This window comes from Zootermopsis nevadensis, unplaced genomic scaffold, assembly GCF_977971745.1.
Source record: "Zootermopsis nevadensis isolate Lab colony 2312 unplaced genomic scaffold, Znev_1.0 Znev_ptg000023l, whole genome shotgun sequence".
NCBI lineage: Eukaryota > Metazoa > Arthropoda > Insecta > Blattodea > Termopsidae > Zootermopsis > Zootermopsis nevadensis.
Genome location: NW_028259155.1, coordinates 159,563 through 178,824, shown reverse-complemented (window position 1 = coordinate 178,824; position 19,262 = coordinate 159,563). Strand labels below are relative to the sequence as shown.

At 39.5% G+C, this 19,262-nt stretch overlaps 2 protein-coding genes and 1 long non-coding RNA gene across 4 annotated transcripts in view; 1 reads left to right on the top strand and 2 right to left on the bottom strand.

The window, feature by feature from the left end:
• Mitf (transcription factor Mitf) overlaps window positions 1-7,628 on the bottom strand; it is a 40,822-nt gene extending 33,194 nt beyond the window's left edge. Inside the window, exons 1-3 of one of the 2 annotated variants that reach the window (XM_022076190.2) lie at window positions 7,406-7,628; window positions 921-1,122; window positions 15-272 (exon numbers count right to left, since the gene is read on the bottom strand). In XM_022076190.2, coding sequence (XP_021931882.1) covers window positions 15-272; window positions 921-1,122; window positions 7,406-7,572 — 627 coding nt within the window. In that variant the 5' untranslated portion in view covers window positions 7,573-7,628. Of the gene's footprint in view, window positions 1-14; window positions 273-920; window positions 1,123-3,845; window positions 4,373-7,405 lie in introns of those variants that run through there. The other variant, XM_022076188.2, reaches the window with a different exon arrangement.
• LOC110835700 (uncharacterized) lies at window positions 4,466-14,167 on the top strand. The gene is made up of 2 exons (XR_015536669.1): window positions 4,466-4,596; window positions 13,923-14,167. It is a non-coding gene; the product is annotated as an uncharacterized LOC110835700 (long non-coding RNA).
• Window positions 11,851-18,552, bottom strand: EDTP (Egg-derived tyrosine phosphatase). Its single transcript, XM_022076187.2, has 10 exons — window positions 18,336-18,552; window positions 17,561-17,617; window positions 16,945-17,198; window positions 16,618-16,860; window positions 15,767-15,989; window positions 14,562-15,127; window positions 13,909-14,127; window positions 13,256-13,372; window positions 12,525-12,617; window positions 11,851-12,116 (listed from the first exon to the last, which is right to left on the bottom strand). Exons 1-10 carry the CDS (start codon window positions 18,420-18,422, stop codon window positions 11,954-11,956), a joined length of 2,022 nt encoding a protein of 673 aa, XP_021931879.1. The 5' UTR covers window positions 18,423-18,552; the 3' UTR covers window positions 11,851-11,953.
• Window positions 18,553-19,262: the final 710 nt, after the last annotated feature.

Sequence of the window (19,262 nt, the reverse complement as noted above, 5' to 3'; positions counted from 1 at the left end):
GGGCGTCGGCTTACCTCGTCGGTGCTCGTGGCAACGGAGCTCAGACTTGGTGACACTGCATTATCCGGACTAACGCCGATCACGTGGTGGTTCTGCAGAGTTATCGTAGCAAGATTCGGGGCGCTCTGGACCTGTACGACGCCATTACGAAAGTCACCAGCACCAGTGACATCTAGCGGCTGCTGGAATGATTCGCTCAAGTACTGCCGCACTTGGCTCTTCTGTTTCTGGATCACGTGGTAGCGAGTTGGGTTCTCCAGGCCTGTCCGCACCTAGAACAGGTTTGAGGACGACATTGATTACGTGACTGGCATTAAGGAATTTAAGAGCTGCGACCGACAGACAAACAACGCTGTAAACAACCAACATTGCGTCACTATTTCCGGGAAACTCCTACACAACAAATAGTCGCTCTGTAGTCTGCTGTTAACTAATCACTCACGGAATATGGAGAGATAATGAGAGGAATGGAATAAAAATAGGTTTTGCGTGCCACACACTTCTTAAACAAAACCTGATGATATTTTCTATCACATTGCGGGTCGTGCAATGAATACGCCTACAGGCATAAAAATCATACAAACTTTCCTTCATATCAGACACAGATCGATGAAAATATATTCGTATTTCAGCTAATAAAATGTCCTAGCAAACACAAAAATGAGTCCTGGATTTTCTGTGTTATTGACGAGAATCCTCATACAGGAATTTGACATAGACAATATTTTTCCCCGGAGCATTCAATTAAATAACACCATTTCAAACAGCAGCGTCTTCTACATCTTCGGTCCTTCTGTCTACGAAAAGCCATCCCGCTACACACCATACAGGCGCTCGGGGGGAGAGACGTTATAGCTCCTACTCATTCTCAACCTCGGCACTAGATGGGGGTGTGGTCAGTGCTGAGTTCAGGTACTCACTTGCAAGACTTGCGGAGGTACGTCGACGCTCTGGATGCTGACAGGAACTTTGAGGGCGGCGGAGAGCGGCTGGAGACGCCGTTCCAGCTGCTGCTGCCTCAGTTCTGCCTCGCGACGTTCTTGCTGCTGGATCTGCTCTCTCATCAACTGCAGCTTCAGCTGAGTGCGAGACGTGGACGTCGCCGTCTTGAACGTCGGAGGACTGTTCAGAAACAAATATTTCATTACGCACGTCCGTGTGTGTCGGTCAAATCGGCCTCGGCCACTAACCCACATCGCCTTGCAGACGAAGACAAATGCGCGAAACACGTATTTCCACATTCATTTCCGAACTTGGGTTGAAAACTAAAAGAACTCTCTCCCTACAACCCAGGATATTCTCTGAAAAGTCGATTGTTACTCGGCTCGTCAAAGAACAGCCCACTCACTCTCTTCAGGAAACCCGAAGGTTCATCACCGTGTTCACAAAGGCCTTATCCTGAGCCAGCTGCGTCCAGTTCGCTCCATCGATTCCTATCCCAACGAAATCCTCCCAAAACACATCGCTGTCACGTAGAATTTCCGGTCTTCACGGCGGTGAGTCAGAAGATGGCCGTCTTCTGAGTTCCTGCGCCGCGTAGTCTGGTACGAGTTTACCGACATTTCAGAGGTCCTTGCCGCCTCCATCAACACGAAGATGGACGTTGCCGTCGGTAAACTTCTACGAGACTACACGGCGCAAAAATTCAGAAGACGGCCATCTTAAAATGAGAAACTGCAAATCAAAGCTAAGCGACGTAATCCTCGTCTACTGACACGTCCACTACATCCGAAAGAATACACAGGTTCGGCGAGACCGCAAGACACACATGACAAAGAACCGCACATTCGTCTGGCACACGGCCTGCAGCCACCAATACGTCAGCTGTTAACTCGCCGTCACTAGGGGACCTTGATCTCAAAATAAATACGCCCATTTCGAAACATCCAGTAAGAATTATGGTTAAGTTGGTAACAAAATGTGCGCGGCCATAGTGACGTCTGCCAGACGGTTGAAGAAATTTCGCGGAAGTGGAACTTCAACGCCTCCGACGCTAAAAGGTAAACCTTCCACGAGCAGCAATTTGAAGGCAATAACGCGCCTCGACGGGCTCTGTCGAAGAAAGAGTTCACGTCATTCCCATCTCATGAAGTGACGACATTATTTGGGGACCAAAATTAATGCTAATTAATCTACGCGTTACGCGTAACGTTTGTTACAGACACGTGGAGCAAGACGGTTGGTTATTCCTCGTGTCTGCGGTCATAAAACGTGGATGAAGGCGAGTTATTACAGTGGCTTTACCCTCAAGCACTGTAAATAAGTAAAATTGTAAGGTTTCTTATGGAGGACGCAAATGTTCAGAGAATGAATATGATTATAAATATTGTTTCAGCATTCAAAAGGTCTTGGGCTGAATCTTAAAAGAGTTCACTAATATTGGCACAGGAACAGTAATTATTCAATCTGTCAGTACATTAACGAAAACCCAACTCTCATAACGTGATCTACGTAGGTTGATTCAACATTGCCTTTCATGATTTTGAGAAAGGTCTCCATTTTGAAACCAGCCACTGCAAATTACAACGAAGCACGTTCATGCTGGCATTAAAAATGGTTCGTTAATGTTCAAATCGGGGTCGAAATTAATTTTGACACAAAACGGAGTTAACCCAGACCTTGCGTCAAATTCGGTATCAGTTGAGGGCAACGCAGCACCAAATTCTTCTCGGAAATTTCACCGAAATGTGACGACGCTCTGTTTGCTGAACGTGGCCACGTCGTCCTTTGCTCGTATCCGGCGTAGGTTAAAGAAAGGATGCTGGTTTCCGTCCAGATGATGGCACGAAACAGGGCGAGGAAAATGTCAATGTCACGACAAAGGAAGAACTTGTATAGACGCATTTCACAAGAGAGACGAAGTGCGTTTTGCGTGAGGCACAAACGCACTTCATAAATATTTGTGCTTCGGTTTCAAGCGAGGACAAGCGCAAAATATCCTAAGAAAGCCGACACGTGGGATCGTCAGACGAGAGACCTGGCAGACAAGGATCGCACTGTTCGAAGCCACACCACGCCATGGCTTTGTCGTAAATCCGTCGCTTCAACAACCTTCATTAACGGCAAAAGTGACGCACAGAGTTTCTCGGAAGAACGAGATATTGTGCAACACTCATATCGCAAACGCGCTATCGTATTGGTACTGAAATAACTCGGTGCTTCCCGGGAGTAGACAGACACAGGAATTCAACTGGTCTGCTACCCACAACATAGCTTCTTCAGCCCCCCCCCCCCCAAACATCTCTACAGGCAGTCTCCTCCCTTCAAATAGGTCTTATTTTGTACGATTTGAGGTTTTCATGGGTTGTGGTCTGGTGACTCATCGCCCTGATGATGGAGGCAGCAGGGACCTCTGAAACCTTGGTAAACTTCTACCAGGCTACACGGCGCTAAAACCTAGAAGACGGGCATCTTCGTTCTTACATTCTAATCCTCCGGAAATGGAGCACAAATTTTAGGTTTGTATCTTCAAAGGAAAACACGGAAAAAAGTAAAATCGGGATTCGAATCCGTGATCCCAGTGGCCCCTAGGATCCGAACACAAACTCACTCTGATATAATTCGAGCGTTCATCACCGCCTAAAACACAGCACAAGGATCGCAGACGCTTCGGAAAACGTAGGCCACGACCGCCATTTCCAGGATACTTATACCTGAAGATGAAGGCGTTACGTTCCTCCAAAACCTTTGGTGACCACTCAAACCCGAAGACCATAAGAGACTAATGGGGTTAGTTTACTACCATCCACCGGTAAAGGTTTCTCGTTAGTTATCAACCTACAATAACTCCCTTTGCCACAGCGACACCAGATTCCCGATTTACAATTGACTTTAGGAGATCGTACCCGCCAGCTCGCGGAGGTAACCCCACCACCTTGTCCGGAGGTGACACCTGCTGCTGCTGTGTCTGGCTGTCCGTCGCCACCACGTCTATAATACTGGGGTCCATTTCAAGAATCATTTTCAGGTCCTCGTCGATGCCGATATTAACCCGAACAGTGGCAGGAATTTCTTTGCCCACCGACGCTCGTCTTTCGGGCGCCGGGGGGAACACGTCTTCTGCAACAGTCGAAGTAGGAGGAGCGCTACGACAAAGCTGATTATTCGGCGTGCGGTCGATCCCAACAAGATCCAGAGTTCTGTTCGTCAAACTAGCAGAACACGAGTTCGTTGTTACGTGTTCGTTCAGAATACGATCCATTCTTTGAATTATGTCTTGGAACTCACTTAACTGCTCGTTCGTAGTCATTAAACTACCGTCGTCACTAACTCCGGAGCGATGTGAAGACAGAGGTTGGCAGGCAACCTCCATTTTCGTTCACTCACAAATTTTCTTCTGTTCCGACGAGCACTTGGCCGTCCCGACGCTGCGCTCAAACTGCGAATCAGCGCCTCGGCTATTTTCTGCACACGCAAGCCAACTTAACCAATATCTTGCCGCAGTCGGCACAAGATTGTTGAGTCCACTCCAAGTTTTCGGGCGGCCAAGCGGTCAAACCGACTGACGCAAGGAACAACAAAGCTGCTCCGAACACACGACAATAGTTCCGATAAGCCAAGTTGACTGATGCATCTGCCGACTGGAAACTTAATCAAGTAGGATTTTTGGTTTTCACGGCGGTGAGTGTGGACTGCGGCGCCGTGTAGTCTGCTAGAAGTTTACCGACGTTTCAGAGGTGGAGGCAGCAGGGACCTCCGAAAATGGGATAAACTTCTACAAGACTACACGGCGCTACAATCCGGAAAATATGTCATGAATGACTAAGACATGGACAAACAATCTATCGGTAAATAGGGTACCTGTTACTCTTTGTGGTAACTGTTCTCCTCATCCTCACATGAACACAGAAGCGTCAAAATGGACCAGTCCAATGACCACGCACGCCTCTTACTGAATCGGTGATCTTTTACAGTCATTCGACCTAACACAAACTATTGTAACCTGTAAATTCCACTACAAATTGCTGAATCTGGATTGCCTTCGTAAACTAACACAAACAGAGTTCCTAGTTTAGTATTTCCTAATAATAAACGTGAAGAGAGAAAACAATTCTAAAGCAAAAGATGTCATAGTGCCTCAGAAACAAATGGCCGTGAAGCAGCTAAAGGATACGTAATCCGGTCCGCATTTCCGCTTGACAACCGAGTACAAATTCTTAAACAAAACACTGCTACATCACAAATGCGTGCCATCTCCAGTACGCACATGCAAGAATTTCATTGAAGATTTCTGTCTTCTGGGTTGTTGCGCTGTGTAGACTGGTCGATGTTCATCGCCCTGAAGATGGAGGCAGTATGACCTCTGAAACGTTGGTTAACATCGACCAGACTACACGGCGCAACAACCCAGAAGACAGAAATCTTCAAACTCACCGCTGTGAACACCTCGAATCTTACAAGAATTTCATCCAATATTCAGATAAACACGTAACAGCTGATAAAACTATTCTTTATTCCTCTGAGTAAGAATGGGAAAACGAAATACGTATTAAATTTAAAAGACGATCTCGAAACAACAGAAGTCATTAAAGTATCGACAGAAATGAAAAAGTTTGAACAGGAACAACTTTAACAGCCAAGTGTGTTGTTCTCCTCCCTGCTGTCACAATTTAAAACAGAACTATTTTAAACTCGTGTGCACTTCCTTGTGTAATTATTTTTGCAGCTGACTGTCATAACTATGCAAATTATATTTGTATTAAAAGCAAGGTTTTAAATCCTTGGCTTAAGTCTGTGAAGGATCTACGGAATGTACACAAATTCCATTCTGTTCTTGTATCATATGCTGAGTACCTAGTTTATGCATTTTAATAAAAAAATATATAAAACTGTCATTCACGTTCACAGTCAAAGAAAGTGCGGACATTCCACACTGCGTCTTGAAATGCCTCTCCAATTATTATTCTCTTTTAGTTACTTCCCCCATAATTTGGAGCTCACTCCCGCTCTTTCCTTCGTGGCTTCCAGTATTTGCTTACGTGGCCTGCAGTCACCCAGAAACAAGGTGTACACAGCTTCCAGTGTCTTTATCTAAGAGACGAAAGCAAAGCAGCTTCTGTTTGCATGCACGGCACATGACATAATAAATGAGTAAACACAAGGAATTACTGCAGCAACTGGGCTTAATATGGCAAAGGCCAACTATTACTGAAACCCGTGAAACTGAAATTTTTCATCTTCTACAGAACCAAAAGTTTCACCATCTTCTTCACAACAGCAGTCACACGAATCCAGTCTACAATCTCGGATCCTTTTTCTTAAAAAAACATTTTTACAATATCCTCTCATCTACGCCAAGGCCTCCCTTCAATATTTAGGAAAATATCCTTGAACTAATATTTTTCATGATAGGGCTATAGTTTCTGAGCCGGTTAAGAAATCACCTTTCTTTTACGGATTTAGAAAGTTAATTTTTGTGTTCAACCCTTCAGCTATGTCCACCTCCCATATTATTTATGTAAGGTTCACTTTAACATTTCCACCTGTGCTTAGGTCTCTCTGTTTTTACTACATGCCCTGTCCATCTTATCCTTCTTGATTTGATCTCAATGATATGTGGTGAAAATTACGAATTATGAAGGTCTTCTGTACCAGGAGAACGGAGAAAACTTGTTATAAACATATTTGTAGGTTACACTTTTCTCAAACATGCTTAATCAGTGTATGAAATGAAGATTTTGCGGCAACTGAAGTTGATGAAAGCCTCTTGGACTACACGCTGCATCAGGTGGCTGAACGGTGAACAAACCATATCTTCTGCCATTTCAAGAACAATCTCTGTTCTTGAATGGTTGGGAGAAGATGTGGTTTGTTCACTGTTCAGCCACCTGATGCAGCTTCTAGCCTGAGAATCTTTCATCATGTTTAATCTGTGTTTTCTTAGAATGAGACAATATTGGGGGAGAAGTACACATTTTTAAGCTCGTCATATGCAGTTTTTTCCATGCCCCATCCTCTTCTCTCCTAGGCCCAAATATCCTCTTCAACACCCTATTCTCAAACACCTGCAATCTATGCTCCTCCCTCAGAGTGAGAGACAATGTTTCACACCCATACAAAACAACAGGCAAAATTATTGTTTTGTATATTTTAATCTTTAGGTACTTAGAAATCAGAAAAGTTTCAAGCATTTCCAGAATTTAAGTCTCACGCCAAGATTTTTTTTTTTCGCAACAAGGAAATAATTCCAAAATGGCATCAATACACTGTCCGCTGAAGATTATCGCACAAAAGTAATGGTACATTTCTAATAAATGTCAAGGTATTTATATGTCGCGATTCTCATATGATCTTGATAAAAACGCAGGTTTATATATAAATATACTGAAACGCACAATCATCTAATGCATCACAAATAGAGATCTTGAATTGCAATCATTGCATAAAATACTGGAATGAAACTAACCTCTCTGGTACTGTTTTCGATTTCAACTCGTAAAACATGAAGTCATTCTGGGAACTGGAAACTGCCAATGACTCTTCTTGATTGAGCAGATCGCCACATTCTAAATTCAGATCTTCCGAACTTAATTCTGCAAAATCGAATCCAAGATCAACACCAGATTCAAACATCTTTACAAAATTTAATGTCACCACTGACGAAATCTCATTCTATGCACTAGTCACTGACGAGATGAGAGAAACACCACCAGCACCATCACACGGCAAATACCGGCAACTATCTACTCTTGCACAACTATGAATATCCATGCTATTAAATCGATTAATTCGTCCTAATTTCTTAACACATAAAACCATTAACACCTGATCCCATATCCTCTGTTTCATTTCATATGTTGCTCTAAAGAACGAAGAAAATCGGAATGTCCTTTTACGTTAGGCCTACGTTAATCACCTTCTTCAGTATCTTCCCTAAAGGTTTTCTAAAAAAAGTTGTATTTTTCATCTCTCAAGTGTGCTACATGCAATGCCCATCTCATCTGCTTTAATTTGAAGCATATTACAAACGTTACAAAGACCTTGGACTTACATGAATTATATGTAATAACCTAAGTAACAGAAAAGACATGAAATTTATAACTTGGAATGTCAGGAATCTCTATATGTCAATAGAATTAACAGAAAGTTATAAATGTTTTGGTTGAAGTATAGGTGAACAGATTAAGTCCAAAAAACAAGTGATGTAAGTGTACAGCTGGGACATAATTCCAATCATTTGTAATCTCCTTGTATTTGTCTGTATGAGACTTTTCTATACCTTCTATTAACTACAATGATTTATGCCAGGCATCTGTAAAACAATGTTGCTAATATGTCTGCCTAATTTTAAGAAAAAAACATTAATATTAATGAAAATTCAAAGTACCTGATTTTTTTTGTACACCGGTATAATATTATTGACCTTGATGGCCATGCTCCACCAGAGGGTAAGAGTGTTGATACAAAAGACAACTTTGTTTAAATGAATAAAGTTCAGGAACTGATCTTTGTCATGGAAATCCCCTACATTAATAAAACTATGCACAGAAAATGTGTCTATTGACATGTTCAGTGCTTAACAAATTGTCCTTATCTTCATTTTCCTCATGTAGATGTCATGACCTATTTATCTTTATTCTTGAAATAGCATATCAACAACTGTTTTTAATCGAATTGCCAGTCTCATCTAGCTGTTTTCACTGTATGGATGTAATTCGTGTGGTTCTGAACACAAGAGCACTGTAGGTAATCAAACAATGTCTCTGCAAACAGTGAAAATAGTATTCTTAGTGGTACTAATAACACAATTACTCTTCTCTCAAGCAACAGCAAATGAGGTATGTGATAATATTGGCTGTCTTACAGATTTTGTAAGAAGTCACACAGATATCTTAAATAATTTTCCGGAGTATCAAGAACAGACAGATGAACTACAAAACGAAGTCAGAAAACTGAGAATCGGTTTGGAAAGCGTCAAAGGAAATATGAGTTCTCTGACTGAGTACCAAAACATGAAAGTCAATCTGTCACATGATGTAACAGAATTGAAGATTGTTTCACATAAATGTTTGCAAAAATTTGAGTCTCTTGACACTTACCAAGGAACTACAGACTACTTAGTAGATGATGTTGCTCAATTGAAAGGATCAGTTGAAATTCTTAAAAACAGTCTGAGATCCATAGAGTCACACAGGGAGAAGTCCGACATTCTTCAGAATGAAATTATGACTATCAAGGAATCAGTAAGTAATTATAGCTGTAAGAGGGATGAATCAGCTCACCTAAAAATTGATACACTGTACAAGGAGAATAGTCTCAGACAAAATGAAACTGAGATTCAGTTGCAAAAGGTGTATGATCTGACACAAATGCAGAATAAAACTACTGAGAAGTTGAATGGACTTGCAAGTTCACTTGATCAAGTGACACAGGAACAATACATAATCCATAAGAAATTACATAAAGAGGAAAGTACTGAAACATTGACCAGCCTTATCAGTGCAGTTCAAGCCATTACAACACAACAACAATTACTGAAGACAAAATTAGAAGAACTCTCTGAAGAATTTCAACAACTCCGCAAGTCGCAAGCTTCTCTTCCATTAATCCAAATGGTCCAGTCTACTTCAACTCAAAGCACACCCACAATCCCAACCACACCATCAACACAGCGACCAAGCAGTGAACGACGTGTCATAAGGAAACACGCACATGCTCGAGGAACCAATATCAACCTCACTGTATAAACATTTCAGAGACAATAAGTCTCATGTTCTCCAGCCCATGTGAGAACTGTCATGCATTATTCTATTCTACTGCAATAGTAATGGAAATCTTATATAGTAGTGGTCAGTGTGATACAAATTTTTTGTTATTAATATTTTTATTGCAAAATTTAATTGTAACAAATATAAATTGTCAGACCACAGAAGTTCATTGTACCAAGATTTACTTTACAACTGTCATTCTTTATACATAAATTTCTTATAATACATTATGGTTGGTTAAAGGGAGTAAACATTTGTACGCTGCGTGTGATTTACAAAAATACTTGCAGCATTTTACAATGTGGCAGTTTGTTTCTAAAAATGAAACTTTTGAATTCTTAAATCAGAAATAACAGGCATGTGTGAGTCTTCTGTTTTCAAGACTGAGTAAGGATAAAATCTCAGTCACAACTTGAATGTTAATTTTTCAGTCTTGAACATCAAGAATTTTTAGACAACTACTTTAGCTTTGCACAGTAGCACGCAAACTACCCTATTCATATGAACTGTATTGGTTGGCAATGCTAGCATAAATCAATCTGTCTCTCTCCCTATTTCTCTATGGGCAGAGCATCGGGACTTAACTTTGTCAACTGCCAATTCATGTCAGTATCAGAAATGCCAACTTGTAAGTAGAAATGTCCTTACTCCAGTCTTTAAACGGAGTCATCTGTTCACAATGTAATACAGTTGAACTCGTTCATAATGAGTGCATTGGAACCAATTACTTTTGCTCATTATAATCATTATTTGCAAAATGCAGGAATATAAAAACATATTCACAAACAAAAATAAGAAATGATTAGATGGTATTCACAATTAATACAAAATTATTTTCAAATGTTTATCTAGAACAGATTAATAAAAATGACAGAAAATAAAACATGCATAAAAGTAATTTTAAAATATAGAAATGAATATACACTAATTATTACCTTGTCTGAATGTAATTTTGGATAGAAACTTGTCTCATCAGTTACTTTGATGTCTGTAAGGTATCTTTTCACTAAATGTTGTTTTAAAAAAGTTAACTAACACCTGCACAGCATCCTTGGCTTGCGAATAAGTTACTAATGGTTTCGCGGGCACCGTTATTCACGAATGTCCTAGCCACTGTCGTCTTCCCTTTTAACAGAGTTTCTTTTTCCACCATGCTCTAACTTGCAAATAATTATAACTTTTTCACAGCAGGCTAGCCAGAACACGTCAGAACCAACTTGTGCTGTAAGAGTAAGAATGTAAACAACTGAAAAGGTATCATGACACAAAGATCTCAAACATTTTGTTTTTCAGATAAACCAATTTTACTCATTATATCCATAAAGTATGCTCAATATAATGAGAATTTTGTGAATAAATTTTGGTAAATTAAATATGAAGTTGTTATTTGCTCGCTATAGCCATGAACGTGTTATATTCATGTTCATTATACCTGTGTTTTACTGTAACATGAAATTCTGGTATACATAAACCCTAAGGACTGAATATAATCATGCACTTCAGAGTTACTTCTTAATTTTCATATTTATATTAATTCTCACATTTGCAAACCGTGTCATGTGCTCATGGTAACATCATCACGCAGCATTCTAAGACACGTTCAGATTCCCAAATGGGTAAACACACTTACAGACTTATCTTGGTCAATTACTGAAACACTGGTGTAGGTTATTGCACCATGCAATAAAACTATTGCATGTTACTTATAATTCAACTTCTGTGGCAAATATCTAGACGCAGCGAAAATCTGAAATTGGTACTGACATCAAGATTCAAAAAGTGATGAAAGAAGACATGGCCCTAGAAGCGAATTTTTAAATACAATGATTTATGAACATTCTTCATTGGAGAAGGATCTAATACTTCAGTGTATTGAAAAAATAGTGGCTAGTGTTATAATGGGATTATAGTGGAAAAATTGGTCTAGCAAAGAAAATTCATGTTCTTGTCTCAATTCTCAAAATTGTTCCATTTTCTTATCTTAAATTAAAAAAGGTTGTTCTCACACATGCCTAAGAAATAATGTTCTACTTATGGTACATCTTTCTTTCATTATTATTAGGTAGGCAGTGAAAAACAAGCACCAAAGTATATTTTATACCTGCATCACATACGCTGCAACTCTCATTTACAAAACAAGTCGTAGGTTATAAAAATATTTATCTTCCTCTATATTTGTACAACAGTCTCATTTAAGATTACACTTATCAGACTTATAAACAGGAAAAGTTTAAATCGTTCTGTTCCTAAACTGAGGTCCTCTGAGTTGAAATTATGCCAACTTTCTCAGCAAAGTTACCCAGCAAGCTTCCAAGTCCCGAATCTTGACCATTTTTAAACTTGAATCCAACTGTTGAGCAATAAGCATTATAAAAGAGTGTTCGGACAGTCTGGAGTCTCTCCCGTCGCCTGAAACAGTTCATAATAATTACCAACTACTAGTGCAATAATTGAACACCAGTGTTATCATGGCTGAGCCACCTTTCAAAATTACTTACTTCCAGATGTTATATAAGAGGATTTCAATACAGTAATTATTATTGGGGTTACGCCCGAAAACAACGTCACAACCTCAAAACCGGAGTCACTGACAGAAAAATTTGTCACCCCACTGACTGTCAGGCAGAGAGAAAACCTGTTCCACAGGCGAGGTCTTGATCATTAATGGATACGCTGTTAGTAAAACTGACATACTTACACCATTGTCTCACAGCAACTATTGTAAATTCTGCCTCGGAACACTTCACAATTACACGACAAATGCTTCAACAGTTGTAGTTAAATTTTCACGAATAATAACGATGAATCAACACTTACAAAGTGGTAGTATCTGCAGGTCCTGAATTATATATGAAACATTCATCTTCAACTATGGTTGTGCTTGATTCGGTCGAAATTTGTCCTTCACATCTGTAAATACAACACAGAATGCAGTGTTAAGTGCATAAAGTATTTCAAACTAAATTTCAATGGAAAAACTACGATAGAACCGTAACTCAAACACTCGCCAACTCTGAGCCCTCAACACCCTGCAGATTGGCATTTATTTGGCCACTTAATAATTAAACATAAATTTCATAAACTTTAAATGCTCCGCATACATATATATGTATGCAACCTGGATGCTTATTTATGTTGCAACAATACTTATTGGTAATGAGAGCTTAATAAATGCAGCACAACTGGCCACTTGCAGAGGTAAAGTTCCTTCTAGCCAGCGGATCCTGAAATACGCACGCTGCCGTTACATGGCACATTCCAATCGCAGGAACACAACATTAATCAGAAATTAGAATTATCACCACTTCACATTCAGGCATGGAACAGACAGACGAAGATACGTTATTATCAAGATGATATTATAAGCAATCGAATTCTTCGAGAGACATTTCCATCAAAAGAGTGGCATTTCTTTCTCATCAAAAATGGCTCCGTTAACAAATACAGTAAATGCCCAGGACAAAAAAAATAAAGCATTTAAATCAGCTGAAAGAGACACAAACCCCTGTAACATCAGTTACGCACTGTACTTTGTATCAAGTACTTACAAAGACGTATTACTGCTATTCTGGGACAGCAAAGAGTTTGGGGTGGCTGAATCTCCTGTTGATGTGGAAGCGGAGGCAGATCCTCGTAAACTACCGGTCCCAGAGATAAGTTGCCAGCTAGAAAATCACGCTAGATGTAAAAGATTGTACCAAATATGTGTTAAGACTTCAAAGGCACTGACAAATTCAATTATAATTCTGAATAAGAGATGTAAAAACTAAATTACCTGAATGGTTCATACAAAAAACTGCTGAAATTGCTGAAAGGCTTAATATTCATTTTATTCCATCCAATGGACAGAATGATCAATACGGATGTTAAAGTGAGGAAAAAATCACAATTACCTTGCCCATGTGAGTAGAAATTTTGAGAATGCATACAAAGGTTGTTTGTTTTGTGCTTCATTACCACATAATCCTCAAGTCTTCAAACGAAAAGAGACGTTTCGGCAGCAAAATGAGTAATGATTCACAGTTTTGTGGATAGCGCAGAAACCCTCTTCTGATTAAGGGGTGCTCAGAAGTAACATTAGTCTTACTTACATTTACATTAACATTAACATAAAAAGTAACTGTAGTGAGGATTTTTTGTATATAGATGTCAGTTAAGTACAAGGAATGTGCACTATTTTAAAAGATTAATCCTTTCTCACCTTCCAACACTTAGTGAGCTGTTGGAGTCGTTGCGCTGTCGGAAGCGACTAGCTACTGGAACTGCTACAGGACTTGTTCTGCTGGGATGTGGGGATCGTGGCCCTGAACCAGATCCACCCTGGTTAGACAGGCTTCCAAGACCAGGGAGGGCAGACTCAAATCCCGATGGCTGCAAGTGAGGAGGCCACGTTGTCTGAGCGTTGTAAATGGGAAGATTTCTGAAAGAATAAAATAATTCTTTAGGCTTCTGAAACAAAATGCTTTGGGCTATATTTCAGTTCATACAAAATAACAAAAGTTCAAAGAAAATCCAATAACATCTTCTCGGGAAATCGGATGCGTCAAATGGTTACATGATGATGGGGAGAGAGGTGGTTATCAAAACACTGGTTTCTTCATGCCAGCATTTGACACGGCTGATTGCCCGAGAAGATTTTACTGGATTTAGTTGCCATGACTGCTTCAAATCATATAATGAACGAAAATGTTAATGGAAAATCAACATTCCAAATTTTCCAAAATAAAGCAAAAGATTCACATATGCACACGTAAATATGTTTTCAGGAAACATCACATGTTGCAGTACAAAGTAAATAGAAAATATGTTAACCTCAAGTACATACATTCAATTCTGATAACTTTTAAAACTCACCCATTAGTATGTTCATCAGATATGTCAGGCACGTTGTGGAAGAGCACAGGTGGATTTTCTTGACTTTTGCTACTAACTGAGCTACACGAACTGTTAAGACTGATGTTTGAGCCCCGTGAACTAATGGCACAATCTGCGTCAAACAGCATACCATCCAGGTGCAGATCGGAGTCATTTCGTAGCACTGCCGCAGCACTACTACTACCGCCGCCACCGACGTTTTGTTTCGACTTTGAACGCGGAGCCACGCTATATTCATCCCCTACCAAATGTTTCAGAAAGTAGAAACAGAAGAAAAAGATGTCTTCACCTTTACTTAACCTATCCATAAGATTGTGCCCAAAGAGCATCCAGTCATAAGCAATGGTAAAGTATAAAATCTGGTTCGCATCAAGAGACTGGTGGACGGCGCCGTCCGCCCACAGCGAGAGGCGTAACAGTGAAATGAACAAGGGAGTACGATCCCAACCACTAATGCAGTGAATAAGAAGACCTGTGCTATTTTCTTGTAAGTATCGTAACAATAGCTTCATGTAATTCTGTGTCAGTTTGACCAAGTCCCACACCTGCAAAACAAAAACAATCTATTCATTTACTTCTAACACAAACTGGCCGAAATATTTCCCCAAATGCAGTACATTAAAGAGCATGTATTTAAAAATGCATTATATATACTAATGCTTAAAACTCAGTTCCATACCGAAAAATACATTTAAATACGCATCCTTCCTGCTCATGCATGTGTTACTACTTTCTTTATTTTTAACTTTATGCATCACCAAAGGAATTTTAATTTTCTTTCCAACTCCTTTCATTATGCTTATGTAATGCAATTTGTGATATCCATTTTAAAATTTGAGGTTTTAATGGCGGTGAGTCCGAAAATGGCTGTCTTCTGGGTTGTAGCGCCATGCAGTTTGGTAGAAGTTAACCAATGCGATGAGTGCTCACTCATGACAATGATGATGGAGGTAGCAAGGCTCTGAAATGCTGGTAACTTCCACCAGACTACTCTCTTCGATACCAAATTCTGTTAAAAATCTGTGGTGTCTGGGCATTTTTAAAGACAAACATCGTATAATGCAGGCAGACCAATGACGATTTTTATCAAGGTATTGCATATATGCTGCACCCACTTTTCAGAAAACAAATTTTAAGAAGAAAGTGTGGCTTACATCTGAGCTAATCTGGTACAATTCTAATACCTTGTATTTCTCCCAGTCAATCTTGAGTTGGGAAGATACAGCATCATCCGGCACTCCAATTACGGCATCCACGTGAGACTGCGTCCAATCAAAAACCAGACCCTTGGCAACATAATCATTATCGCGGTATTCCTTAAAAAATTCACATCCTGGATACGGCAGGGATACGATCGTAAAGTCTGAATAACGATTCTCTTTGTCTACCTTTTCAGATGAAGTGACACTGTGAAGAGAGTACATTTATAAAAATTATCTTCTGACGTATTACTTCATCAGGTGGAAAAATGTAAAAGCTGCATTTTCTCCTGTGCCCAAGCAACACACCATCAAGACATCAGACTGCATGGACGGACGCGGTCAACTCCACACACTGAACACTCTTCTACCCATGAAAAGGACTTCTGCTACTCACTGGATGGGAGGTTGGCCACTCTCAACGCGGTAGCAAGGCGAAAAATGTCCAATGCCCCTGACAAGAAAAATCCCAGACATCCAATCCACAGCCACTTGCCTGAGCTCTCGCAAGAATATACTGTAAGATATTGGAGGCAATCATATTTATATTAAAAGTACAATTTTAAGGGGCTTAAATGTTTACACTATTTAACAACTTCTATTAGAGCACAACACAAAACACACTTCATAAAGGAAGCCGTGTTCCCACTTTCTAAGTATTCATGCAGTCAGGAAAAGCGCATGCTAGAAACAATCTGTCTGCTCTTGATGGAGGAATTACCCAAACGTGTATCCATAGACTCGTGAGTGCACCAATTATGGAATTAAAAGTGACTTCACTAGTACAGTGAAAACACTGCAGCGACAAAGATATGCGTCCAAGCTTAAATACTCACTTCATTCCAAACTTCACTTTTTTCTTCTCAACCATGAAATCAATAATGGTTCCGACATTAAGCGTTTTGAGGAGACGGATGTCCTGACTTCGCACTCTGTCAAACAACTGCCAGTCCTTCTGAGTCTGCGCTGCGCCCATCACCTCCTCGTCCTCGTCCTCGGCGCTGGTCTCCGTGACGGAGAAGAGGTAGTCTAAACCGGAACGACCGTAAATTTCGGGGCCTCCAGATAGCGTAGATGATCTATACAAAATAACAGAGAATATAAAATTTATTCTAAAAAAAGAGATGAACTCTTTGATACTGATAAAATAAAATAAGTCACACCTGCATATGTGTTTCCCACGATACAAAATTACTGGAAGTGGGAATCTTGCCCGGCAACGTGCAAATCGAGACTTCCCAAAAAGCTCACGTAATTTTGTTGCATCATGCATGTTCTCATAGATTGTGCCAGTCGTGCGAGGTGGCTCCGAGGGGCGCGGATTTCCACTGACATTAGCAGAGGGACGCTCATACTCCAGGATTATTAAGTGACTTGGGTAATTTGCACTTAGTTCTCCTCCAATATTGCTTATAACCTTGACAGGTAAGAAAGACACTATTAGCATGAGCAGAAATAATGTTATTTTCAAAATAGAAAGATAATAAGAATTTATGGACAATGGACCTTAATATTTCACGCTCTGGTACCATTTCATGTGCATGTCTCCCAAAGTGTGGTGCCTAAGTGGATATACAATATTAAAGAGCTCCAAGGAAGAAACTTTGTCTTGAGATTTTGACACAGTAGTGTAAGGCAGGGTTTAAATTACATGTGAAAAAATACTAAATGTAATTGAGAATTTAGCTTTGAAAAAATTATCTGAAGTAATGGAATATAGAAGTTGGATAATGGAAGGTCACACTGTAGCAATTGTGTGTATATTCTGCAAATACTTACGACATGACTATAATCCAATGTGACTAGTTTCAGGCACCGTTGCATCACATCTTGACTCTGCAAGTAAGCAGTAAATCCCTTCTTTATCACTATATTATAAAATACTGGGGAACATAAAGGCTTTTTGGCACAACTCATTCAATAAATGTTTCAATACAGAAGAAACTTCAGTAAAAGTGGAGAAACCCATGCCTTAAAAGATTCTGTCCTATGAAACCAACAGATCACAAAAAAAGTTTTAAAGTTAAACATCAATTAAAATTTAAACACTCAAGAAAATAAAACTGTGCTGAAAGCATCACACACACTAGTATTTTAAATGGAGTGGGCAATGGGCTTATAGGCAGGTGAAGTCACACGAATGTATATTAAGCAGGTTAAGTACATGTTGTTCAGTGTGAAGAATAAATATACGGTGCTTGTACAATATAAAATAAATCCATATGAAAATTAGCAGGCCATGGCAGATGCCTTTTCAAAAACATATGAGCACAAAAATTCGTGGCTCATCTCAGCCTTCCAGGAAAGGTTGTATAAACAAATTATTACAATACTAGACACTTGCAAGTAGGGCAACCCATCTAATTGGGCCACCAGATTTAAAGATTACAATCAAAATTTATTACTGAAATATACAGTTACATTCTGGCATTAATTTGATACATTAATTTTTCCACTGTCCACTAACGAAATAATTTAGCTCAAACACCCAACTGTCACACACGATGTGTAAACTGGAACCATGTGCTTTCCACTAAACGGCTCTCTATCATACCTTCGAATCCGCCTCCTTGGCTTTATATAAACATTTAGAGAAATGTTCCAGAAGTTGGTGAACGTCTTCTTGCTTAACTTCTTCCATGATATATTCAGAATGACAATTAAATTAGAAATTATATAATGAGAACGCATTAGTTAAAGTTACACAGGCAAACACACACCCAACTACAGCCACATGCCGAAACCAACTGACGTGAGATTAGTGTAGAAATTTTCGTCACATCAGAATTTCAATGACGTACCACCAACATAATAACTCTAAGTCATCGTCAGCATATGCATACAAACTGCTTATAGAATGTCCAAATGCATGTTAAAAATTATATAATAATGTAATTTAATTATTATAATTTATGACCCATTACCATGCTTCCCAGATAACAGTTGTTTAATATTAATAATGTTAAACATATGGAAGGGATACATGTACAGGGTTATGTTGGCAAAGTAGGTTCTATCTGCCATCTTTAGAAAAACTTTGAATTTAATTATGATTCTGAACATGTGGTTGCCATGGTTTCTGCTAAATAAATGGCCGGCGAAAGGTTATAGAGGCATTAAAAAGAAAAATTACAACCGAAATAGAATTTCACGCATTTAATTTTACGATAAATTTAGCAAAACTAATACGTCAGCCTTCCAAACTGTGTAATATTTGTAAAATTTAAAATATATCAGAGGGGCTTATATTTTATGAATATCCGACAATTTTTGTCATATTCAGAACTTCAAATGCTGTCCTTTTTAGGGTATTTCTGTCCAGTTTCACCTCCTCACCCCTTCCCACCTAATTCCTATGGAGCACTGCATCTTCTCATAGCTTCTAGAAGCGATGCTCTTCCTTTCTCCTGACACAGCCTGGTCTGTCTACTCTATATAAAGTATCTAAATCCTTACACCTCACCTTCTTAATAGAAGTAGC